Source organism: Anoplopoma fimbria, chromosome 1 (assembly GCF_027596085.1).
Source record: "Anoplopoma fimbria isolate UVic2021 breed Golden Eagle Sablefish chromosome 1, Afim_UVic_2022, whole genome shotgun sequence".
Classification (NCBI taxonomy): domain Eukaryota; kingdom Metazoa; phylum Chordata; class Actinopteri; order Perciformes; family Anoplopomatidae; genus Anoplopoma; species Anoplopoma fimbria.
The window spans coordinates 5234539-5261226 of record NC_072449.1 but is presented as its reverse complement, the minus strand read 5'-3'; the positions used below and the strand labels follow the sequence as shown (position 1 = coordinate 5261226).

General features: G+C 41.7%; 2 protein-coding genes across 2 annotated transcripts; one reads left to right on the top strand and one right to left on the bottom strand.

The window, feature by feature from the left end:
• Positions 1 to 2939: 2939 nt before the first annotated feature.
• Positions 2940 to 15055, bottom strand: coq8b (coenzyme Q8B). Its single transcript, XM_054596128.1, has 16 exons — positions 14963 to 15055; positions 13962 to 14143; positions 13645 to 13795; positions 12988 to 13193; positions 11745 to 11811; positions 10349 to 10423; positions 9861 to 9980; positions 9673 to 9758; positions 9178 to 9318; positions 8995 to 9076; positions 7560 to 7653; positions 6622 to 6763; positions 5714 to 5821; positions 5521 to 5586; positions 5093 to 5179; positions 2940 to 4019 (listed from the first exon to the last, which is right to left on the bottom strand). Coding segments are annotated over exons 1-16 (1914 nt in total). The 5' UTR covers positions 14964 to 15055; the 3' UTR covers positions 2940 to 3713.
• Positions 15056 to 16601: 1546 nt separating this feature from the next.
• fbxo46 (F-box protein 46) lies at positions 16602 to 26627 on the top strand. Its single transcript, XM_054596039.1, is given in 5 exon segments — positions 16602 to 17006; positions 22110 to 22754; positions 22841 to 23944; positions 23947 to 24121; positions 24124 to 26627. Coding segments are annotated over 4 exon segments (2295 nt in total). The 5' UTR covers positions 16602 to 17006; positions 22110 to 22256; the 3' UTR covers positions 24642 to 26627.
• The last annotated feature ends 61 nt before the right edge of the window (positions 26628 to 26688 follow it).

The window sequence follows — 26688 nt, the reverse complement described above, 5'->3', positions numbered from 1 at the left end:
GAACTATACAAGTACAAATATCATGGTACTATACAAGTACAAATATCATGGTCTAGAAGTACACAGGTACAAATAAAAGTCCTGAATTCAACACGTTACTGAAGTTAAAGTACTCAATATGCAGAATGGTTTCTTTCAAAATGTTATATATTCAGTTTTTAATGTGTCAGAACATTTTAAATATTAAATATATTAAAATAAATAAAATGAATATAAGCTTATTCATCACTGTGGGGGCTTATTTGTATACTTTGTATTGGCTAGCCGGCTACTAAGCTGATACGTAAAAGTAGTAGTATTACAATAAGCATGTTATATATATATATATATATATATATATATATATAAATAACAAGTAACTGTAAGTGTCAGATAATCTGAATCAAAAATGGTTTATTGCAAAGTACATTACACATACAAGGAATTTGGCTAGGTGTGTAATAGTATAAGACTTAATTTAAGAGTATGAGTACGTTAAACAAGTATTATTAAAGTTAATAAAGTGTCAAGTGTATATTAATAGAGAAGAGTAGTGAAATGTGGAAAGAAGTAGAGAATCTAGTAGTGCAAGTACCTCAAGTACTGGATTAACTGTACTTGGTTACTTTCCACCACTGTATTCAGCTACAGGTTGAACAGCACCAGGGAGCCGCTGCCTTGCTCAAGGGTGTTTTGTCAGGTTGCCATTGTGGACTCGAGCTCAGGCCCTCACAGTCATCACAGCGAGCGGGGAAACTTATACACGGGTTAAATGCACTCGGATGAATAATAGATGTTGAATAAAGTCAGTGTTCAGCCTCGACATCACTTTACTTTGAAGGTATAAATATAATGGAGTGATTAGGAAAATGATATTATGTGTAATGGAGCATCTGAACTGTTCATATTTTATGAGCTTTTCAATTATATTCACTGTCACTTTTATTTCCTAACATGAAGACCAAAGGCATTTTAGATTACAGATTTTATGTCAAAGCTCTTTATACGCTGTCAAGAATAAAATATCCAATGTGGAAATGCTGAATCAATTATTTAGTTTTTTTAGTTTGCCTTAAACTAGTCAGATTTAAAGTCCCCATCTATTTAAAAAAATGTCTTTGTGTTTCATGTCTTTGATATTTGAGCTTTACTGTGCAGAGTTTGACACTAGAAGGCTGTTTTTCACATCAGTTTGCTTATGGAAGACGGTTTCTCTGAGCTTTCCTTTAATCTCAGTTTAACAAACAAGCAAGATTTTGTGACATCAATAATAGTCTGGAATCCAATTACCGTCCAGTATGGAACTTGTAGAAGTGTGATGTTGAAACCTCCAGTGTTTATACGCTGAGAATGAACTTTGCAGTGAAGTAGGTTGTCTTTTTGTCCAGTAGCTATGAATGATTCATTATTATTAGATTATTATTTTTGTGTTAAAAAATGTCCGCCAGGGATCTTTAATGATATTGAGTCCAAATGTATATACTGGAATCTGCCTTTAAAATATGCAGGAAATGCAAATTGTTGATTTTTAACTTCTCTCAGGTTGATAAAAAAGGCAATCTCCCCCCCAAAAAATGTAAATGTCCACAATGGCAACTACTTTCCTGTTTTTAAATATTATATTGATACAAAATCAGCTTAAAAACTCACAAAAGTTTGTTTGTATGTATATATTTATCGGGATATTTGTGTACATGTACGGTTTATGTATAAGATGTACACAAACAGGCATGCACACACACATCCATCTTTATAAATATTGCTGGACCTACCTTTCTCATTCAGTTTGCTTTCGTCCCGGTCTTATTTTGTATATTTTCTTGGGTCGTATATGTGTTCTTGTACTTGTTTTGGACTCAGTTTCCTACACAGTCAAAAAAAAAGAAAAGAAAAAGAGGAAAAAAGTAATAAATTGAAATAAAAATAGAAAAACAAGCAAACAAAATAAGGTTACTATAACAGGGAGCCCTAGTGGTCATAAAAGCCAAAAGCAGAGAATTAACAGTAAAGTTGCATTTAAAAATAAGTCAGTTAAGCCTATATAATATTATCAGTAAAAAAATAAAAGGCTGCAACTGTCCCCCTAATGTTCACAACATACTTATCTTTCATTCTGCAACGACACCCTCCATTTAAACATCATGTAAACACAGTAATTCCCTCATATTGTGTCTCCTGACTTGGACCATGTTTTAACCTCATGAACTGAACTGGTCCTGGTGTGAACCATCACGTCACCAGTCCAGTGTTAAGCCTCAATGAGAGGACCCAGACTGAGCCCATTCTCCTCCAACAAACCGAAGCCAGCTGCTTCTTACATGCACTGAGAAAAAAGGCTCAAACTTTCCGTTGCTTAAAACTGTGAGAGAAGAATGCTCCTTTTTTCTCCTCTCAACATGTGCTTCCGTTACCAACTGTGGCCGATTCACCCAAAAAATAAACCGTGAGAGCAAACCTCACTTTGTGTTCGGTAGCTGAACTGTACAGGGTGCAACAAAGCTCAACAGAGGGCCACTAACAGCAAGCACTAATGGAGATCCAGTTAAAAGCCTTCATCTTTCTCCATCAGGTTTCTTTTACGAGGTCGGTGAAAGCCTCACGACTCAGCTCCTGTGGTGTGAACAACAACATTTTGTGAGCAGTCCTGTGATGGATCGACTGAGGGCAAAATAAGACGGCGCTGCCTCGACACAAAAAAATAGACCCATCAATGCCACCATTAGCTCATAGCTCGCATTTTGGGAGCCAAACTTGCTTCACAGTCGATACAAGAACAGTGTAGTGTGGAGAACGAGGTCAAACAGGTCAATACTTCCCAAAGGTGTCTAAAAACTGAAATGGAAAGATCAATACAAAGTGAAGGAAGTCCTTGACTCACAGCCTCTCCTCTGACACCTGCCAGTAAAGCTCAAATTTGTGATACATAGATATATTTTTTTTTATTTCATTAAAAAGCGCATTACACACGGTCTTATAAGTTACAGAACTTGTCATAAAAATGGGCCAAAAGCATTCACAAAATGGAGATTTATGCAGAATATTCTTTATAATGTAAGGCCATTAGTCACTGGGTTTCTATTAGACTATTAGATCTAGTCCACCAGGCTTCACATTCAGGAGAAAAACGTACTTCGCAGCACATTAAGTCCCTCTAACACAAAAAGAGAGAGCAGCTAGGTACAATCCTTGAGACAGAAGATACATTTTTCCTCTTGCAACATGGTGGACTTTTGCTGTGAAAGTGAGTTCAAATATATTTTAACCAGGGGGAGGAAAAAGGGAATGTATATCTTGTGTTTTGAGAATCTGCACAGAGAGCTGTCTTATCTTGAGAGATATAACCGTAAGGCCATAAAAATCAAACACACACACACCAAATCATTTAAATAACCTTTTCTTCAATTCATATACAGATTTAATCAGTATTATAACCGTATTGGGCGTCAGCATTTCTTTTTTTCTTTTAATGGCACAACTCACTTTGAAATGATCACATTTCCTGTCAGAGTCACTGTTCATGACAGTGAGAAGTCAGGCCTCGATGAGTCAATGATTATGACCTCACACTGATGCAAGCAAAGAAAGCAAAAACAAGCAAAGAATGTCAAAACATGATCCTCTTTAGAGCACGTTGACAGTTACATATTAATAAAGTCTGATTCAGTGTCTCCACCCAAATCTTTTCTGTCTTTACTTAGCAGCTCATTCTTAAAGTTTGAGGTATATTGAGGCGTCTAAGCACTGATCTGTGCTTCCTGCTCCTCCTGCCTCCTCTGGTTGTAGTTGTTGTACACATCTATGAACATTTCCTTGCACGATATGCGCGCCTTCAGTTTGGAGCAGATGAGGAAGGAGCCGGCCATCTTGCGGTGGAGGGAGTACGACTCCTCGGGCGGAGGGGTGAGGCGGTGGCGCAGCATGACGGGGAGGAGGCTCTGGACCCGCTGGGTGGTGCTCTGGGTGCCGAAGTCGAAGGGCTCCACGGACGCGAAGGCCTCGCCGAGGATCATCACCGCCTCCACGTGAGCGTCCTCGAAGGCCTGGAGGGGGAGAGAGTGGAGAGGGGTTACAACGGCTGTGTGTGTGTGTGTGTGTGTGTGTGTGTGTGTGTGTGTGTGTGTGTGTGTGTGTGTGTGTGTGTGTGTGTGTGTGTGAATAATAATTGACACTCAGTGTCACATCTCAGTGAGCCTGAGATGTTAGATCCTAAAGGATTATTATATACACAATTATATCCACAGAATATGTACTCATTTTCATAACTCAAAACTACAATAAAAAGTGTATTTTATGCAGAACATGTAGGTTTCTCCACAATACAGAACAGAATAGCAGGGCTGGGCGATATGGAGAAAATCAAATATTGCGATATTTTTGACCAAATACCTCGATATTGCAGCAGCACTGTCGGGTTGACTAGTGGCTTGACTACTGGTTTTGACTTTCACATAACTTATAGAATTATGTTTTTGATAAATAAGCATCAGTTATATGGATATTATAATGAAGTGGGTCTAGAAAATTGCACCACTTTACTGTAATGCAGCCTTTAAAACCAGGAAAAGACGACACTTAAGCCATCTTTACACTTAATAATTGTTATTCTATTGTTCATATATGCTTATATTATTACTGTATTGTATTGTGTGCTATTCTTCTGTTGTAATCTAAATGAAACTCTGGCACAAGCTTTACATTAGTAAAGTCCTATCTAATCTTATCTAATTTTACGTGGCCAAAATCTAAGACGACATCTATATATTGATTTAATATCAATATATATTGCCCAGTGGTACATAATACTAAGGGAATAACCAAGAAAGACCACACTAAATGACACTTGGAGAGCATAAAGTGAACAGTTTGGCCAACAATAATACATAATTCCTGACATTTACAAAGTAACATGGATGAAAAGACGACACTCTTTTGCAAAAGACACAAAAAAATGAAGAGAAATAAGAAGATCCTGCACCATAACTACATGGAAACTGCATCAAGCACAGCGAGTGAGACTGAGGCAGGATAGAGACACAAATAAATGGAATCAACCGTGGAGGATAAACCGTATCAAAAATAAATGAGCACAGCAGCAGAGACCAAAATACCTTACCTTGGCCTCGAAGCCTGTCAGGAATTTCAGCTCCTTTGATTTTGAAAGAACGGTGGCTCGATCTCCCACGGAGGCTGCGTGCACCACCTGAACACACACACACACACACACACACACACACACACACACACACACACACACACACACACACACACACACACACACACACACACACACACACAACACACACACACACACACACACACACACACACACACACACACACACACACACACACACACACACACGATGATGATACAGATGTAGTAATCATCATTATTATTATGTGTTCACATGCATGCGATTGTGTATGATCGTTTTGTTCTCAAATTTTGACTCCAGAGCTTAATTATTTAAAGAAATCTTTTGCATAAATCTTGTTTCATAAATCATGTTGTGTGGTTCACTGCTGGGCGTCTTCATCGTACCTGTATGTAGTCATCTGTGAATGATGCGTCGTAGCCTCTGCACGCTCCAAAGTCCAACAGAACGACCTACACACAAGATGAGAGTGTCATGCATCTGCAGCATATCTGGTAAAACTAAATATATTCGTTAACGTGGCATCCCTTTCTGTGTTTAGACAATTCATTCACAACTTTATTACCACGCTCCCCTCACCTTGTTGGTGTCCGAGTTGTAGAAGAAGTTGGCCCAGTTTGGATCTGTCTGCATGAACCTGAACTCAAACACCTCCCTGAGACACAGCTGGAGGATTTTGTAACAGATCTGGAGATGAGAGGAGAGGAGAGGGTTGTGTTTACTGCCACGCTGGTATTATCAGTATCATTTTGGTACAGTGCACTGCCACACACTCACCATGTCTAAATAAGCTGCCTTACTCTATACCATGCTCCAAGTGCATTCATCTCAACTGTTAAATGCATTTTTTCACTGCTGCTGTCTTTTTCATTCTGTTTGAGGTCCTGCTGTTCGATTTGCCAGTGAGAACCTTGTTTCTATGAGAGTTAATGAGCAATGAATCCGCTCAGTTCTGCACTTGTCACATTATGTCATGCCGGTTGCAAATAAAAGTGCTAGTTTTATTATCACCAAAGTGTGGAAATCAGGGATACAATGCATTAAATTTAAACAAAAGCCAGAGAGGAGGAACAGAGCGATCTAATCAGCCCCTTCTGCTTGTCAGAGGATTTCAGCTCTAATTGGATCCAACTATTGAACTTCCAGACTGTGATGGTCTAGATCTTTCTGCCAGTTAAGAGTCCGCTTTATGTAAAATTCCATGGCCTTTTCTTTCACTTTCCATATATAGATGTAGATAAATAGATTCCAGCACTTATTATCACTTCACTGTGGTTTATCAGTCCTTGTTTGCTGATGCGATAAAGCTTTGATGAAGAGAAAATTTAATTCTGCCTCACCACCTAATATATAAACATTTGATTACGTCCCATTATGAAGAACATTAAGCTACAGTCATTTATAAAATGCCAAGATAATCAGACACATTCCCAGACTCCTCCTGCCCCCAGTGCATCATGGGACGCCTGCTGACTCAACCCCAGTACCTCGTTCCTGGTCTCCTGGTCCAGGTCTACGCAGCGGTCCAGTGGGACTCCTTGCACCAGCTCCATGGCCAGCACCCTGCGGCCCGACAGCTCATCGATCACCTTGGGGATTTGGAAGTACTCATTTCCCTCCAGCATGGACCTGGAGGCCACAGACAACCAGTCAGTAAAAAAAATTGAATAATAATATATTTATGCGCATATCGCAACCAACTGAAATGTCCCCAGAGTGCAGAGTGTGTAGGAGAAAATATGAATGTGAAGAGGACCTGCTCTGCATGTAGATGTAAACATCTCATTTTAAGATAACAAAAATATTTTATTTTCAGGTGATTATGCATTAAAAAAAGAAATACTAATATACTAATATTTTATTCCATTCCTGTGAATTTTTAAAGACAAGCCATTGGTGACAAGCGGTTTATGCTTTTGCAGAATATGTAGAATATTTGTGAAAAACAGTTAGAAAACGTGCCCATACAGATAGTTAACAATAACATGAAATATTGTGAAATAAATAATGTTAAGAGTAATCTAAATATACTAGCTAAAAAATGCCATTCTTAAATATTGTTATACGACAACATGATTAATACGTAACAATAACATAATAAATTGTAATAGATGCAAGAGTAAAGTACCTCTAAAAAAGTATATCAATTAAGAAAAATAATAAGAAAGATAAGTACAAAGCTTTGACTCTTCATCAGACAATTTATACTGCTATTTTAATACAATCAACAGAGAGCCAAATACAGTCTATGTGCAGTTTTGTGGCAGGAGCAAACATTTAGTGAACCATCTATTAAATTATAGAGTAACCATCCTGAATCTTTATAGCTAATTCGGTGTGGTTTCTGTTCTGTGCAGTTAGATGACATTACCAGAGGGATTCAGTGAGGGAGGTTTTACGGCTCCATAAACCCCCGTAAACCTACCTGAACTTCTTGGCACACTCGGCCTCCCTCTTATAGTCGCACTCCCATGCCAGCTCCCTCTGAAGAACCTCTAAGCTGCTGTCGGCAAACAGACCTGTGGAAAAATAAAATAAACGGTACAAAAGTCAGCAGAGACAACTAAAGAAAAAATGCCCAGTCAGTCGTCTTTGAACACAACGACAAGGTTTCTGTAAATGAGCAAAGTGTGGAAACGGTTGTCATGGTGAATGTGGGACTGTGATGGTGAGAACATTACACTGGATAACTTATAAAACAGTGTATTCATTATTTACTTTCAATAAATCATCTGCAATATAACTTCTTATTACCAATATTACTCAAAATATCAGGCACAATATCACTTTTCTATTTTAGTTTCTATTAGGGAACAGTGTTTACAATTTACTCACATTATATTAAAAAAAGAAATTCAATCATTTTTCTATTTTAGTTGATTTGTTTTTACTGTATTTACCTTACTCTTATGCTTTTTTTTATTTTGGACCTTTGTTACTTTGTCAGTATTTCTTCTTAATACTCTATTGTTAATATGTGTTTATTACTCTATTGTTTTTTAAATATTCTTATTTTATTGTAATCTTTGATCTTTCTATGGCACAAGAATTTATTTCAAGATAAAAAAGTTCTAGCTTATCATATCTTAACAAATAGTGTAATGATTTTGACTGAAGCACGGGATTGAACATAACAAGGAAACAAGTAACAGCTCTATTAATAATGCAGACATCCTCATCACCACTCAGTTACAACTGCATCACCTAGTTTTGACCTGCAACAATAGCACCACCCCATGGTCTAAACTGAAAATGTTGGAATGAAAGAACAGAAGTGAATCTATGGGAGAACAATCTACAGTCACCTCACAATATAATGATTGGGGAGATCAAATATCTTGAAATCTCCAGCTGCTTAAGATTCAAAGTAGCTTGTTGTAAATATGGTGTTTTCACCAACCAGTAAAACAAACATTATAATATTCGGTGCGTAAAACTCATGGTTTGAATTTTAACACAGATTTGATAATTTAATAAAAACTCTAAATGTTATCCTTTTAATTTGTTCCATAAAACCCAAAATTCAAATAGTTATTATTTAATGATGTGTTATAAGCTTCTGAAAGCTAGTTCTAGAAAGTTAAACAGGTCATAATTCCTCTCTAATATCTATTAATGTTGTAAAAACATCTTCTGCCAACAACTGTATATATTCAATTTTCTCTCCTAAACTACACCCAATACTAATTTTCACTGAACAGAGCCTGAACACATCTTAATGTAACTGAATAGAACCTCATTACTATTATACTACTGTCAATTCGACACTGATTTGTTTTTCACAATGTCACATTATCAGGGATTGGCGATTAGAAGGCGTTAATGCAGCTTCAACACTAATTATAAGATGTAGTTGTTACCTCCTGGTAGGGCCACGCTCATTTTCAGGACGGACATCAGGTTGTTGATGTCACTGTGGATGCTCTCGGCCACTCCGGGGTACTGGGAGGAATATGTGAATAACAGAGGATAATAAATGAATGCAGACAGAGATTTATAGGGTTATTATTAGAGAGACGGAAAAAGGGAGTGTGCATGAATACCTGGATCTTCATGGCGATCTCTCTCCCGTCTTTTAACACCCCATGATGCACCTGGCCGATGGATGCTGCAGCAAACGGTCTGTCCTCGAAGGACGAGAGCTTATCCCGCCAGCCCTGCCCGAGTTCCTCCTCCAGAACTTTCTACATAATCAGAACCACACAAAGAAAAAAAAAAGTTCAGTTAGTTTAGTAGCTACAAATATGTATCTGAACTTTAAAATATACAGAAATCAAGCTGCACCTGTGAACTGCCACACAAATTAAAACTTGTCTTTGTTAAAGCATCAGAAAACTATTTGTGAAAGTCACCACTAAGCACCGCGACCACTTGTGGAAACTAACTAGCTTTATTTGTCTATTTCTCTATAAGTACCTTGAGAGCAACAGAACAAACTGAGTCAAATTCCTTGTATGGGTACGCATACATGGCCAAAAAAGCTGATTCTGATTCCGAGTATAAACCAAGCTTAAGTGTCAGTGAGTGTTCATGCTTACGTTCATCTGCCAGACGGGCATGAAGTCTGCGCTCTGCCGGACCCTCTCAAAGATCTTCTGCAGCTGAGGGTTGATGAAGTTGTTGTCTGAAGAAAAAATATTATAATAAAACATCAGAAAAAATAAAATGTCACCGCCTAGAAATCCTCTGTGACTGTGAGGACATCTGAACATTGTTCAACGTTTACCTTGAATGCTGAACATCTGTCCGATCTTGAGCGCAGCCCCGCGGACTTTGCACAGTGTGTTGACTATTCTCTCTGCATTGGCCTCTGACAGGAGAGGAGAGTCTAACAAAGCACCCTCATCTACAAATCAAACAGAAGACACGGGATTATTGGAAGCAATATAAATACACAACATATTAAAAGTACAGTAGCATGAAGAGCCTTTTAAAGCTAATTGTAAGAAAGCATCATGTAAAAACGAGGTCAGCAGTACCTCATTAAACACTGTTCATTTAACACATATTAAAGCCTGTCTTCAAGTTCTTGTTAACAGCCTTGATTTAAAGCCTGTCCACAGCCTGGCAGGTGCTGACACATGAGAAACTTCTCCAGGGCCGACCAGCTGTCCGTCCGTCTGCTGGGTTGGCCAAGCGTGCACCGGACCAAACGCTCTTTTGTTTTTTTTACAGGATGGGAGGACAGAGCAGCAGAAAGGAGAATATCTTTACCTCCTTTTTGTTTGCCTCCCAGCGACTGTTTTGCCACTTCTGCGATGGCACCGATCCCGAGTCCTACTGCCAGACCTGCAGCACGGAGACAACGAGGAGACAGGACTTTGAATTTAGAGCCACTTAACAGATGGCTTGAGGGGAAGTGCTGACTGGACACACAGCTGCAAAGAGTTAAGTCATATTTAATATCTGATATCCTCTGCAAAAAATTCTGACACTTGAAAAATACTGCAAGTAAAGAAAACACTTCTCACGGATAGCGCTGATAGCGTTCTGATAATTCAATTTTAAAGTATAATTTTTACATAGCAACACTACTACAAAGATGTTCATAAGTAATTCTTAAGTATTTTTTTTAAAGCATGCACATCTAGACATCATAATGTTTGTCATGGTTTAAACCTGATGCTTTAGTCTGGTGATAAGTAGTTTTGTACAAATACTGTGTTTATTTTGTAGTTTTTCTATTGATGTATTCTTCAAGCTCACTTTGCATTATATATGTATACATGTTCACTACGTACTTCAGTGTGATAATGTGATTGTCAGCACAGATGTGTACTTGTATAAGATGTATTTATATCAAGTATGGTATCTAAGGGGGGCCTCTTCAGACCAGGTGAGCTGTCAGGTGACGATGTATTCTAGGTGTGTCTCTGCATTGCAACAAATAAATGTTCATAGGAGCATTATCTCATGTGCAGAGTCTATTTTTTCCATCTGTTCATAGATTTGTGACATTTAACAGCAGGTGTGAAAACCCCAAAGAGCTGTCATCGTTTGTATATTAAGGATAAAACATTGTTGAATGGATTTGTTTGTGATGATAAGTCTGAAAATAAGGTTTTACAGCTAAACAGAATGCGTGTAATTATTGCTTATTTCCAGCAGTGTTAACTTGTGTGTTTCATAAGCTACACATTCTCTCTTTGAAAACGATCATTCAAAAAAATAAAACGGCATGTTTTGTCAATTATGATACGTGCAACATCTGAAAAATTTATAAAGATATGTATTGTTCTGGGCTGCACGGTGGTGTAGTGGTTAGCACTGTCGCCTCACAGCAAGAGGGGCCCGGGTTCAATTCCCGGCCTTCTGTGTGGAGTTTGCATGTTCTCCCCGTGTCAGCGTGGGTTCTCCCCAGGTTCTCCGGCTTCCTCCCAAGACATGCAGCTTAGGTGCATTGAAGACTCTAAATTGCCCGTAGGTGTGGATGTGAGCGTGAGTGGCTGTTTGTCTCTATATGTCAGCCCTGCGACAGACTGGAGACCTGTCCAGGGTGTACCCTGCCTTCGCCCATTGACAGCTGAGATCGGCTCCAGCACCCCTGCGACCCTTAACTGGATAAGCAGGTTACGGAAAATGGATGGATGGATGGATGTATTGTTCTTACCCCCAAAATTAACCAGCCTGCTGATTCTTGTGGCGGGAACCTTCCTCTCTCTGGCACGCTCACTCAGCTGAGAGAGAGGACATACAAGATCATTAAAAAAAATTAATAACTGCCTTTTAAAAGTGTTCTTGGTTGTTGATGATTAACTCTTGACTTAAAAAGAAAAACAAAGGGCAAAACTCTTCAGACAGTAACCTTAAATTACACCACAAAGGCCGACATACTATACCAGTCTTTCCAAAAGACTGGGTTGAAACCCACCGGCCGGTTTATTAGGGTCGCCAAATAAATTTGCAGAATTAATGTATTTTCTTTTCTTTTTTATATCTGCAAGAAACCTTTGAGCTATATGAGGGAGCCTGAATGTTTGTATTGTTCTGATAATTGTAGCCTATTTATAACCCTGAATATAATATGAAAGGCTAGAGTACATTCTGTTTGTTTAACTGATGAGAGGAACACATTTATTTGGTCTCATCAATAAAATATTTTTACGCGTGTTTATGTTTTCAAAAACACATGCATAAAACAAAGTGGATTTATCAAACGGTTTCCCTTTTAAAGATAATATAAGGTGATGTGGAAATGGCATTAAAAATGATCTTCTCACAATTTACAGAAAAGGCCTCAAGTCAATTGCATCACGTTGGTTTGTTATTTATTAAGAAGTGGGTCTCCAGAAAATAAGTTTTGGAAGCATTGGTATATATGACACACATTACATAACATGACTTTACTCACAGACAGGTGTTCGGACCATATTTTGAGTGATCTTCTGCATCTCCAGTATGATTTTACATTTACTATACATTAATTCAACATGTGTGTATAAAATACATAATGCATCATCACACAGAGAAAAGCCCCCCCATTATCTAAAGACCAATCATTTCTGAAAATGTATAATAACTGCTCCACTGAAAGCCTCTTTTTCTAACGCCATTTATTCTGCATATTGCTTCAACCCCAGTCATCCATCTGAACAGTCACATGACAAGATAAAAATGAATGAACGTTAACTCATATAATGAACATTTCTTCATTACAGAATCTGTCTCTTTAGATGAAAGCCTGTTTATCAAAATAACCCATAAAGATTAGACACACAAATAAAATAAAAAAACATGAATAATCTCTCTTTACAGGCATAAACTGCCTCATAGAGAATAAACATAATTTGAAATAGCTCATATTGCTTTTTGAAAAGTAAATCTTAGTCTGCAGGAGGAGTTCTCAAACCAACCTTCTGTCTGACAGGTTTGACCAGAGCCTGCTTGGCCTCCCTGGCTTTCTTGATGTCCTCTGGGCTGAGTCTGGCCACTACCGTGTCGTGGACAGACCTGGTCTGGTAGTAGTACCGGTGGATGCTGGAGGTCGTATGGAGGAAGCGAGCGCCCTGTCCCGGCCAGCCGGTCCCTGACGGAGCCGCCCCCGGAGACGGAGGAACTCCTGTGGTAGAAAGAGGAACATGAAAGGAACCATAATGTGACTCTTTGAAACTCCTACTGTATTCGGACCTGTTAAAAAAACAAGAAGAAGATACATAATACTCTACAGTTTTTTTAAAGAACTTAACTTAAAAGGCAAAATACTGTCAAAAATTAGCACTCAGAGGGGAAATAATGAGGATACATTCACATTGGATGCTTCTATCAGATTTCCATTTTTCACTTTCTTTTACAAGACCTTAAGATGCTCTGATGACGTAAACAAGCATATTTTGCACTTAATGGTGTTGTTTTGGATGCATTTATTGTCGTGAAAGCTCCCAAAAGGTTCCAAACAATCTACAATAATTGCAACACTGGAAAACAACCAACTCTATTCAAAAAATATTACACAACAAACTCTTTTAGTGCCGCATACTAAGTGTACGTCACCTCCTGTACATCTCACATACCTGTAGGCATCTCTGCTGCAGCTCCAGCTTCTGTTTGGCTTTGCTCCGAAACATCAGAGGGGAAATCGGACCCCATGGCCCATTTTGATGCTTCGTCAGGGTCCACATTCTCCCAACCCTCTATGTCCGGAAACACATCCTCCTTTGGTGACTGTTGGACGAGCATTTTAGCCAAAATAATTACCAACTTGGGATGCTTTTAACTGTTATTTGTATTCTTAATTATTCTTTTAATAATTGTATTATTTTGTGTATGCATTATATCTAATATATAGCCCAAAAGGGATGGATCCACGCTCAATGCACTGATTCCTCACCGGAGTGCTGCCGCCCATAAAGTTGCCCACCAGTCCTTCCACTGCATCCTGAGCCACTTTGACCCCTGCTCCCATGGTGCAGTTGCAGGCCATCAATCGGAGATGTTCACCCTGAGTGGTGACCAGGGCAGACCCCACTTTACCTGCCCCGCGCAGCACCTGCAGGACTTCTGAGAGCATCACTTTAAAGAGAGAGAGAGAGGGAGAGAAAGAGAGAGAGAGGTGGGAGTCAAGTTGTGTGGGGCAGCTGTGGCGTGGTGGAGAGCAAGGTAGTTCTCCATTCAGAGGATCGGTGGTTCGATACCCGGCTTCGGCAGTCGATGTGTCCTTGGGCAAGACACTTAACCCCAAGTTGCTCCCGAAGGCTTGCCATCGGTGTGGACTGGATGATGAATGTTAGTTAGAGTCTGATGGTGGCACCTTGCATGGTAGCCTGTCATCAGTGTGTGAATGGGTGAATGATATGTAATATACTACTGATTGTAAGTCGCTTTGGATAAAAGCGTCTGCTAAAATGACTGTAATGTAATGTAAAAGTTGTGTAACATGATAGTGACATTAAAGAAAAAAAGAACACAAAGTACTAGACACACCCACTAGGCTCTCTCACCATAATATGCAAATATGTGCAAGATAATGAATCTATAACAGTATTTCCAATGATGTCAAGACATTTGGGAGAAACACATGTCATGTCTATATGGTTTAACCTTGGATATGATTGGCCACACATGTGTCAAGACATGCTTATGTCATGTGCACGTGCCTTTACATGATTTTTGCAGTCTTGTTCACACAAATGTCTATATATATATATAAACAGAATTTAGGACAGTAGTTGCATGGTTTTGGCTATGTTAATTAGCTTTATTAGCTCAACCATGCTGTGCAGCGTGGAAGCTGATGACACTATATGCAGGGTTTATTCTTCCACTTGTAAATAAATATATATTTAAAGAATTTAATGAAATGTTCTTCTGTTTAGAAATGAAGTGACTCACTTGTCCTGAAGATGTGTTATCCAGGTTTTACTTGCTGACTGTCCTGTTGCAGCACCGTGAGGACTGTTTTGCAACAATTTCACTACCGGAAGTTCAAATTTGATTGACATGACTGGGAACCAACCACAGTCCGGCGTTTAATAAGTGGGCTGAACCCCCCGGTGTGAAAGGGAGGAGCCGTGTCTGTCTTTAACCAATAGCAGTGCAGAACACAGCACGTGGTGTCAGTGTTCGGCCAATTACAGTCAAGATAAGGCGGGGTTTAAATGAGACAGCGTCCAATGAGAATGAAGGGATTTTGACAATAAGAAACACTGCAAAATGCTGACATTTAAACAGAAGTGCCAGGGGGTTCAACATCAGAAGATTGGTCAAATAGACAGATATAAACACATATTTAATTAATAAATAATAAAAAAGAAATAGTTGTTTTTTTTAAAAAAAAATAAAAGTAAAAGTAAAAATAATAATAAAAATAATAATAAAAGTAAAAATAAAAATAATAAATAAATAGTAAAAAATAAATAAAAATAATAAAAAATAAATAAAAATAATAATAAAAGTTAAAAAATAAATTAAAAAATAAAACTATAGGTGTATATGGAAAACTAAATTTGACACTAAAACTTTGTATTTACGATTTATATAATGAAATTATGATTTAAGTTTGTGTCATCTGGAGAAAATATGGAAAATATGGAATATAAAATATTGTTAATTAAATGTTATTATATTAGTATATAATGTACATGAAACAGATGAAGAATGGTTGTATTCAGAGACAATTTTGTGCATAGTATGATATGATATATTCCTTTATTGATCCCCATGGTTAAAAATATAAGTAAAAATAAAAATAAATGTATCCCCATGGGGGAATTCGGTGTTGCAGCAGCTCAACTACAGAGAAACAGATAATAAATAAAACATATTATACAATATAAATAAATAAAAAAAAAGTAATAATAATAAAAAAATAATAAAAATAATAATAGTAAAAATAAAATAAAATAAAAATATAAAAAAATAAAATTAAATTAAATATAAAATGGGGTGTGAACAGGTTTTGAATACAGAGAAACAGATAATAAATAAAACATAAAAATATAAATAAATAAAAAGTAAAAGTAAAAAAAAGTAAAAGTAAAAATAAAATAAAAAATAATAGTAAAAATAATAATAAAAGTAAAAATAAAATAAAAATATAAGTAAAAAAAATAGAAAATAATAGTAAAAATAATAATAAAAATATAAGTAAAAATAAAATAAAAAATAAAGTAAAAATAATAATAAAATATAAATAAAAACAAAAACAAAAATAAGTATAAAAATAAAAATAAGTAAAAAATAAAAATAAAAATAAAAATAAAAATAAAAATAAAAATAAAAATAAAAATAAAAATAAAAATAAAAATAAAAATAAAAATAAAAATAAAACAGGTGTATATGGATTTTTTCCCACCTGTCTGACCCAGTGACCTTTTGATGCTACGATTTACAGCGTGGTGTGTGTGTGTGTGTGTGTGTGTGTGTGTGTGTGTGTGTGTGTGTGTGTGTGCACTAGTCAGCAGAGGGAGGGATCAGAGCGGACTCCATATATGGGCACACCACCGACTCTGCGCTGCCATTGGCTGCGGGCCTTATGCAGCTGCTTGTCAACAAGATGGCCTTCCTCCTCCTCTCCTCCTCCTCCTCCTGCTGCTGTTTTTGACACCGATTATTTGTGGTACTCCCGGAGAACCGTACCGTAAAAAAGCAGTTCGTGTCACGTCTGAATAGAGAGAGAGAGAGAGAGATAAAGAGAGAGAGAGAGAGAAAGGCGGAAGTAGTCTCTGAGTTCTCACGGGGACGCGCGGACACATTGACCGGGCACGAGCCTGGTGAGCAGCAGAGGACTAATGTCGAGCTAGCCTAGCCTAGCCTAGCTTAGCTTAACCTAGCTCAGCTCAGCTCGTAACTCGTGTCATTTAAACTGGTTTTGCCTCAACAAGAGGAGCACGCACCTCCTTTAAGGGAGTCAAACCAGGAGATCAACGCCGTGGAGGTGAGTGACGTCAGGTTAGCTAATAAATAATTAATTAATAGCTAGCATGCTAGCTAGCCTGCCATGTTATTATGCAGGTAAGTTGTGCTATCAGGCCAGCTAGTGACTGCTCTATTTACTTCCTGCAACAACACACTTATACGCTATTAAAGTGTCTGATTAAGGGTTTAATTAATGTAAAATATGACTAGATTAGTAAACATTAGGTGAGCTAGCTGTTTGCTAGCTGGGGAACTAATCAAAGACAGTCAAATGTGACTTTAAATAATTTGTAATTAAAGAGGAGTGTTGTTGTTATTTTGGGGGGTGTTTGTGGCTCCACACTTGTTGGTTGTTGCTGTGGAAGTTGGCTTTATTTCAACTTGGTTTTGCAGAGTTGTAAGTGGTCAAGTGACCTGCAGGCCTAGGACATTTGAGTCATAGTAAAGGGCAACATGTTTGAGTGACGCCTGCCATAACAATGTGTTGTTTTTGATTATGCATGTGTGAATAAACTCGTTACAGGTTTGTATTGAGATGTGTGAGATGTTGAAGCAGTAGTATCTGGTGTAACCTCCTTTTCAGATGTTCAAGTGTGATAGCACCCCTGTGTTGACAAAGTGGCCCTTTTGTGATTGTAGATTCAAAGTCTAACTCATGACTGTGTTACAGATGCTCCCACAAACACACGAGGCAGCCCCGCAGGACAGTCAGCCGCTCTTCCTAGGTGTCCCGTCCAATTTAATGAAGTTCCCGAGCAGACCGGAGTGATGCACTCAGCCCTATTGTTCCGTTGACAGTTTGCAGCAGAGCTGGTCTGCTGGCCTGCGCTTCTGTTGCTTTTGTCTTTGCAGGCGCCCATGCAGAGAGGGAGATTGAGCTAAGACGTTTTGGCATGCTTCTGTATCATCATTCGTCAGCCTTTTTTGGCCGTCTGGCTGAAATGCTGTGAAAATGAGAGCAGGAGAGCTGCAGGATAGTATGAGGAGGGCTGAGCTGAAATGATGTTTATCGGGCTGATAGGCTGAAGGGAAATCAACACAAACTTTTAAGTAACAAGCTTTGAAATTGTTGCTCTTTTTGCTAATCCCACTTGTTAAATCTTAAATTAGCTTTTAGTGGGGATGTGGTACATTATATGTTCTGAACTGCGGGCACCTACCATAGTGAAACCATTATCCTGGTGAGATTGCATGCCAAACAGCTATTAATTTGTATAGGGAAATGACCCAGTCCAACAGAAATCAGTTTTAATGTGATGGGACAAACCTCTTAATATCTCACTATGCAAACAGCAGAATAGGGGTTTTTGTGATCTGTGTACATATGTTGTTTGCTGCTATGCAGTGAGGGCTGTGTGGATTTCTACATTTCGACAGCAGAAGAATTTTACTCTGACAGAACAGCGAGTAAGACATATCTGTATATTTCTAAAGATGTAATCGGAATCTTCCAGTCAGATGAGGAATGATGTTCTCTGTATTATTGACATAATGTACATGGATGCAGGTTAAATGGCAGAGGTGCTGAGTCTGGACTGGTACTCTTAACATTACTCTTCTTTCATTTTAAAGAGACAAATCCCTAGTATAGCATAGTATGATTTAACTTATTCAGTATGCCTTTTGTTATAAAAGCTTAGTAGCACCGCCACTGCATGCTGTGGTTCAGTAGCTAGTGTGATCCAGTACCTGATGGGTACCTAACGATGCCGTCCCTGGCACTGCGGTGTTGCTGTGGTGTCGCTGGCTGCCACTGTGCTTGGACGGGCTTTGAAGGATTAGGTTGATGCAGGAAGCTTAAAACCAAACCAAAGCCTTCATTTGCAGAAAGAGTTTCAAATTAAGAGGGAAAAAAAGTTTAAGTAGCTCAGTACCAACTTGAACCGACGGGTAGTAATGTGGAGTACTGAAAACTGAATGAGAGAGGACACTCCAGCTGTATCTGTATGTGAGATACTGTATGTTAAGACTCTTGTTTTCAGTTGGTGTTTTTTTTAGCATTACGTTTCTCACTGAAAGCAGCTGTCTGACCTGGGGGTAATAGTTGGCATTGTTTCTATTGACTTGAAGTACATTTTTAAAGAGCAGAATTTCCAAGACGATGATGCATCCCTGCACAGAGAAGCCTGGGGTGATGTCAATGTACCAGTAATTGTAAGATGCTGTCATCAAGTCTGTGATCGCTCTAGTTTATTATCAGTTAAGCTGATCAAATAATAGACGTGTTGTCTTTGATTGAAACTGTGATTTGATCTTTTGACAGTCAGTGACTTTGCTGTTCACCTTGGTTATGAAGGAAAGTTATGAGTTTACGAATCACCATCAGCTGACAACAGAAACACAAAACTATGCAATGACGAGAGTTCAATTGTGCGTAAAGCTTTACTGCAACAAAATAAATGATCATAAAGAACAGGAGTTGACAGAATGGAGTTTAACCTGTTGAGACCAACAGCAGTAACCTGACTGAGGGTCCAAAATGGCAGGAATTGGCTTTTTCTGTTTGCTAACATACTGAGGAAGAGGAATATGGTATCAGTTTAGAGTAAGGACAATCTAAAAATGCTAGTGTTGTCATGTGTAGATGTAAACATTGATGCTCTAGTAAGGAGTGGACACGGGGTCTCTCCAAAACATCCTAAATCCACAAACTAGTGAGAGCTAACGATTCAGATCTGTAGTTTGTTAAGGTGTGTGTGTGTGTGTGTGTGTGTGTGTGTGTGTGTGTGTGTGTGTGTGTGTGTGTGTGTGTGTGTGGCTGTGTTGTGTGTGTGTGTGTGTGTCTGTGTCTGTGTCTGTGTCTGTGTGTGTGTGTGTGTGTGTGTGTGAGACGTTGTACTGAAGCACTGCAGTGGGCCGACCGTCTCTCTCTTCTGGCCCCTCTTATAATGCCCTCCAATCTGTTATGAGTGATGGATTGTATGATGCAGCGGGAGGGAGGGGAAGAGGAGTGGATGGAAAAGAGATAGCTAGAGAGAGAGTCGTAAGGGAACATGGAGAGAAAGGGCAGTAAAAAAAGGTTCACTAGCAACAGTATAATCTGCCTGCTCTTAGCTGAGTTGTTGCCGTGTGATTACAGAGGAAGCGTTTGAATTGGTTCACCACACTGTGTGGGCGGTGTTTGCTTTTTGCACCTCTCTGAGCCATTTCATTAGTCCAAATGCACAAAGCGCCACCCATTCAGAGTGTGCGTGTCGAGGGCAGAGAAGCACAACAACGACCTGTTTTTTTTTGTTTTTTTTAAAGCCCGTGGATTGAAGGAGTCAGGTGGCTGAAATTGAAAGCAGGCTAGTGTTTTGTGTCAAGAGAGAAACTAATCTTTAAAGAAATGTATCTACCTTTTTTTTTTTTTTTTGCGTAATAAGCTCTTTAATTACCTTTTTGTGTTATGCAACAAGGTTGTTTGAAGAGCCCTGACTGTGGGATTTTCAAGTGCTGCGAAACCAGCTTATATAGACCACTAAAACACACCCTGTTCTTCCTCTAGCTATAACACCTGGGAATGTTTGTATGATGCCAATTTCATTTTAGGCTGTTGTACACATCAAGCTGAGCCAGTCCTGATAGTTGGTTAACTGCCAATAATGCAGACAACCTTTGTCAAGTGGCTGCCACACCCTGAGATGTACCAGGCGATCTGAAAAATGAACGCTGCATAAGAGGACAAGTTGGTCATTGATGCCTTTTTTTTTTTTTTTTTTTTTTTTAAATGAAATTCTCCCTGGAGCTGACTGCATGTCTGGACCTGTAGTGGAGGTGAAGAACGACACAACAGAGAATAAAGATGACTGACTTGTTTGTTGTCGTTTATAGTAATGAAAGTAAAAGGACAAGCTGTTGAACGGTGATGCATTCCTTTAGTTGTGCAGCAGTGCGAGGCATATTTTGCTCAATATAGGGTTGAATAAATTCAATACTAATCTAACCTTCATCACATGATATGTTTCATCTGGATGTCGTGCTTGTCGGAACACGGTCTGACACTAAAACAATTTGTTAATGGCGCCCGAGAGAATTCAACATGATTTATATTGAACTACTTGAGAGTGAGTGACTTGTGGTGGTGTATGCATATGTGTGGTTATACTTGGCATAATCAGAATGTTGTATTTTAACTGGTGAGTGAGAGTATTTTAATTATCTCATCATTAATGCTGAATTTGTTTTAGTAAAGTCAGTGGTATGTCTATTTTTTTGGCCTTTTGTCAGGACCATTAGAAATACGGTTTTATATTAATGTGCAATGATCGGTTGCAACTTATCTAATGTGGCGATATTGCACAGTTAAGAGGCGTTGATGTGAAAAAGAAACATCCAGTTTAAACCTGTGAGTTTAAACATGTAGGCCAGTGTGTAAATGGTCACCTTCAGATGAGCAGCGAGCCAAACATGTTGCTCCGCCGCCACTTGTTCCTCTCCTTAAGTACTCCGGCACGTTCCTGGCAGCCCCTTACAGCTGGCGTAGCTACGCCGAAGCACGCCGGTTGGATTAAAGACTGCCTCCCCCCTTACCCTGTAGCATAGGCTCTTTGGCAGGGAGAAAGGGGTGAGGACAGCTACAGCAGTTCCACTACTACCCACCCCCCTCCTGCTGTTTGCTAAAAATAGATCCAGCATATGCCTGCGTGCTCCTCCCTGTGTTGCCTCCTATTAAGCAAGTCCTCTTTGAAGCACTGAGATGCAGGAGAGGAGAGAGAGAGAGAGAGAGAGGGGAGTCCATTTGGAGCCTTTGTGTTCCATCTTTCATCCCTTTCATCTGCAGGCCGCAGACACCGAAACCTGAAATGGAATCCCTTTAATTTGATTTAGAGGCTCCCAAAGCGGGGAGATGATCATAGTATACAGTAGCAAATGTAATTGCCAATTGAGTTAGGGCCAAAGTAGGAGGCAGGCCAGTTGTGATAAGTTCAGTTAGAAGTATGATGATACTTGTGTTCTCTCCAGAACAGTGTACAACGCTGACATCCTGTTTTGAATTTTAACCTCGAGGCCACGACTCAATACGGCCACAAATTGGTCATCGATTATCTGAACTGATCCCAGCGCTGTCGCTCCAGAGATACAAACTCTGTGTTCACTGTGCTGTTTCTCTCTCTTCTCCCCCCCTTTCCTATCGATGCAGGTTGTATGCCCGGTGTTGCTGGTGGCCGTGGTGACAGACAGTGCCCATCAGGTTGGCACTGGGACAGAGAGCCGAGAATGAGAGCTTGGGCTCTGGGTGCTTGCTGGCCAGCATAGATGCCGATATGCCCCGGGTGTCCGCATCCTGATGGACCGAGACACCTTCTCCCACATCCGCCTGTGGTGCCCACGCCCCTTCGGCACCTACTCCCAGAACAAAGCCAGGAGCCCAGGCTCGGGGGGCAGCGGCGGCGGCGGGGGCGGAGGAGGCGGCGGCGGAGGGTCGGGGTCCCCCTCCCTCTGCAAGGCCGAGCCCTCTCCCGGTGCCAGAAGGACCGTGGATGGAAGTGAAGATGGAGGGATGATAGTGGGTGTGCAGGAGGACAACAGCGAGGAGGAGGAGGAGGATGCGGGCTTGGAGAACACTCCACCCGAACCCGAGCTTGTGCCCGGCTCACAGAGCCAGGCTCCTCCACCTTCTTCAGCACCTCCCTCGCCACCCTCTTCCGGGTCCCAGATGGAAGACGGCCGCGTGCTGTTAGACACCTGGTACGTCATTAAGCCAGGAAACACCAAGGAGAAGATAGCCTTTTTTGTCGCACACCAGTTCAGCGGAGCAGGACAGCCCAGACCCAGCGCCATGAAGGTAAAGAGCTGAAACGAAATTATTTTGTAGTTCAGTTTGATTATTTAAAAAAAAAACTAAATCTATATTATTTTCCCTCCCCACAGGTCAAAGGTAACTGGGCAACCGACTGCAGTAAAGCCAAAAGACGGAGACGATGTTCATCCTATGACCCTCCGACGCGCTCCCAATCCTCGGATCCAACCCTCAGCCACGACTCCTCGCTTTCACCTCCCAGCTCTGAAGAACCACCTCTAGGAGGGGTGACTGAGACGGACCTGCTGTCGGTGGCAGAGATGGTCGCCTTGGTTGAGCAGAGGACCGCCATGGCCCTCCAGGGGATCGTGGCGGTCCACGGGAACCAACACCACCACGAGTCCTCTAATACCACCAACAGTCAGGGCCTTACCCCGCACCAGCACACGCTACTCCGGGGCACGCTGTCGGACCCCACTCCCATCGTGTTCGTGTCAGACAGTTCGAACGGCCAGCCCTCCAAAGAGGCCCACGAGCCATCGTCTCCTATCCAGACAGACCAGGAGCTGGAGGAGCAGCAGGAGTCGTTGAGGGTAGCCCAGGCCATAGCGCACTTTGAGTCCCAGAACCAGGAGAATCGGTTCCATCTGGGCGCCGGTCCTGGAACAGACTCTCCTATTCGAGACAGAGAGAGAGAGCAAAGGAGAACAGGGGAGTCCGGCGTCGCAACCCCTCCTCCGCCCCCCAGCCACAGTCATGGTGAGGTCAGAATAGCTTTCCGAGTGTCGAATCTGGATCCACGATCTCCGCTGGAGCCAGCCGGCAGGTCCCGCTGTATGTTTATGAGCTGTGGCGGTGGGGGCAACCAGGCGGCGGCCAGGGCCAAAGAGAAAATCACCTGTGACCTCTACCAGCTAGTCAGCCCCTCATCCAGAGACCCCAGTAGCCTGCTGCTTGCCGCCACAACTGCTGCCCCGAAACCAGATGGAGACCTCCATCACCCGGACAGGCAGGCCTGTGGCAGCCCAGACCCAACCCAGGAGGAGAAGAAAGCCGGGGGTGTGGGGAGGGAGCGAGTGACTGGCTTCCACGTGGAGGTGGTGGTGACGGGTGCTGTGGATCAGTGTGTGTTTTATGGCAAAGACAGTACAGAGAATGTGCAGGAGGAGACGGTGTGCTTCGCCATGTCTGGTGGGGGCGGCGGCGTAGGCGGCTCCAGTGACCCTTCGTCCGACGACCCCCTCCTGGACAGCTCTTCTTCCTTCAGCCCCCGCGGGGCCCAGAGGAGGATGTAAAAGGAACGGGCATTGGCAGCGGGTCAGGAATTTGCTCTTTGGACTGTGCCAACAACAACGGCCCCGGGGTGGCGGTGGGCTCGGGGGAGCGGGCGACCCGGCCGGATTCTCCCGGCTCGGGGAGGACTGCCCGGACCCCTCGCTGTGTCGCCTCTACCGCCACGTGTCCCACGACTTCCTGGAGATCCGCTTCCAGATCCAGCGCCTCCTCGAACCGCGCCAGTACATGCTGCTGCTGCCCGACCACATCATGGTCAACATCTTCGGCTACCTGCCGACGCGATCGCTGGCGGCGCTCAAATGCACCTGCCACTACTTTAAGGTGCTGATTGAGACGTACGGGGTGCGGGCGGTGGACTCGCGCTGGAATCAAGACCCCCTCTACAGGGACGACCCCTGCAAGCAGTGCAAGCGGCAATACGAGCGCGGGGACGTGTCCCTGTGCCGTTGGCACCCCAAACCTTACCACCACGACCTGCCTTACGGACGCTCCTACTGGATGTGCTGCCGGCGCACGGACAAGGACACGCCGGGCTGCCGCGTCGGGCTTCACGACAACAACTGGGTCCAGCAGCCTGCCGACGGCTCTCAGCCCATTCGCACCAAGAGGGAGGACAGGAGGGAGGAGGCCAGGTAGAGAGTGGGGGGGGGGAGTACTCCTCATGCATAACGACTCTCATCTCCTCCTGCTGACCTCCTTCCTGCTCCCTCTCGCCTCAAACAGGACAAACAGGATTACTGAGGACTGAGCACTCCAGGATTGTTTGTTTTGTCTTTTTTGCTCCAGCACTCCTTTCTCGTACTTTCCCTCATGTGAGGGGAAGTTGAGAGGTAAAGAAGGAAGAGAGGTGTGTCACTCTCCTTGCCTTTTTCTTTTTTTTTTTTTTTCAAGCCCTACAGAATCGCTCCCCCTCCCTCTCCCCCCCACTGTGCTCCAGAGTGGCACCTTTTTTTGAAACGTTTGCATACCAGGGTTGGGGTCCTCTCCTCCTGCCGCTGTCAGTCAGCCCCTCTATTCTGCCTCTTACTCATTTTGGGTTTCCGTCTAACTCCATACAAGGCTGTTAGGTCATTCATGTGAAAACTTTGCAGTGCGTTTTTGGATTGAGATTAGCATTCATAAAAAGATGACGCATAGAAATGTATTGCCCTTTCGAGCCTGCTTACCGTTTACCCCGATACTCGTTCTGTGTTCTGTGTCGTATCACAAACTTCCACGTTTGGCTGTACAGCGGTGCTTTCGAGGAAACGAGCCAGCGCAGAAACAGATGTAAAAGGTTTTCCAGTGGTGGAATGTCCAGCGTCGCTATAGAAATGTGATTGTATAAAGCAAACTTGACTCCCCGTTGTACAAGATGCCATTTGTACCTGTCCGGCGCCACGCGTTTCCATTTCTCTGAATGTGCTGTAACGTACTATGTTGATTAGTCCCCTGATGATGCTGCTGAAATCATTGCCTGTGTCGCTGACGTTGATTCTGAAATGGTCACGGCGTTGGTTTGAACGACGGGCGCGGTCTCACCATACCGGACCCGCTCCTGTCGTTGTTTTTCAGAGTGGACCCTAACCTTGCTGACCAGCCATAAAAAAATAAATTAAAAAAAAGAGGAGCCACTGAGTACTTCCTGGTTTACAGAGGAATTATGGGAGATGGACTTTATTGATTTAAGACCAGTGGGATTGAATGGGATTAAAAAGAGAAACTTGATGTCACTTTGGAAAGGCCTGATGTCACTTTGTATGGTTTGATTGACTTGCTTGTTTGCCATTTTTGTTTTTTTTGTTTTGTTTTTGTTTTATTGGAGTGCGTGTCAGAGAATGTTTGCTATTGTATTTGCTTTTATTCTTGAGGACTGTGTTCTCCCCGTATCAGTCTGTCATCCTACTCCACCTGCAAAGATGTATTTTGTTAAATACTCTATCTTTGTTTAAAAATCCCCACCTCTCCCCCCCCCAGCGCTCTTCCTTTCCTCCCTCCTTCCCCCCTCCCCCTCCTCCTCTCCGTCCTACGTTTCGGCAGAGGGCAGGTGTTTGCCAACGCCGTCATTCATGCTTTCGAAGCGGGTGAAACCGACTACCGCAGACCGCATTAAAAACAAAAACTCTCTACACCAGCTTCCAGCCTTAAAAGCCCCCCTACCTCTTACCCGCCCCTGCAGGAGAAATGAGGCGTCAGATACCTCACACATGATCAAGAGTATTGGGAGTTGCACAGGACCCTGTAGGTGGCTAGATTTGATTAGACTCCATCCAACTCTACTGGATCCACCCATAACTCTGTGTGGGAGTGTTAAATGAACAGTGCCTGGTGACGGCTCTGACTCTTCATTCTTGGAAAAAAATAAATAAACTTTCTCCTCTCCTCCTCCTCCCACCTCTCCCTTGCTGTTAAGCCTCCCCCAGCCCTCCCACCCCCCTGCAAGCTGACAGACTGGACATTAACTGAACTGATGTGATGAATGATGCTGAAACTCTGCATGGAGGCGGGGAAGATAGTTGGGTATTCATGGGAGAACTCTGTAGGTTCCAGACATGTACAATGCTAATGGGAAATATCTGCTTAAATAAAAACAGACGTGATGATTAAAACTGGAAATCTGAATCGCTACCTGGTTTCGTGTGGTGACTGATAAGATAACGAGGGCTTGGAAGCTGTTCGTTTAACTCTGATTGATTAAATCATC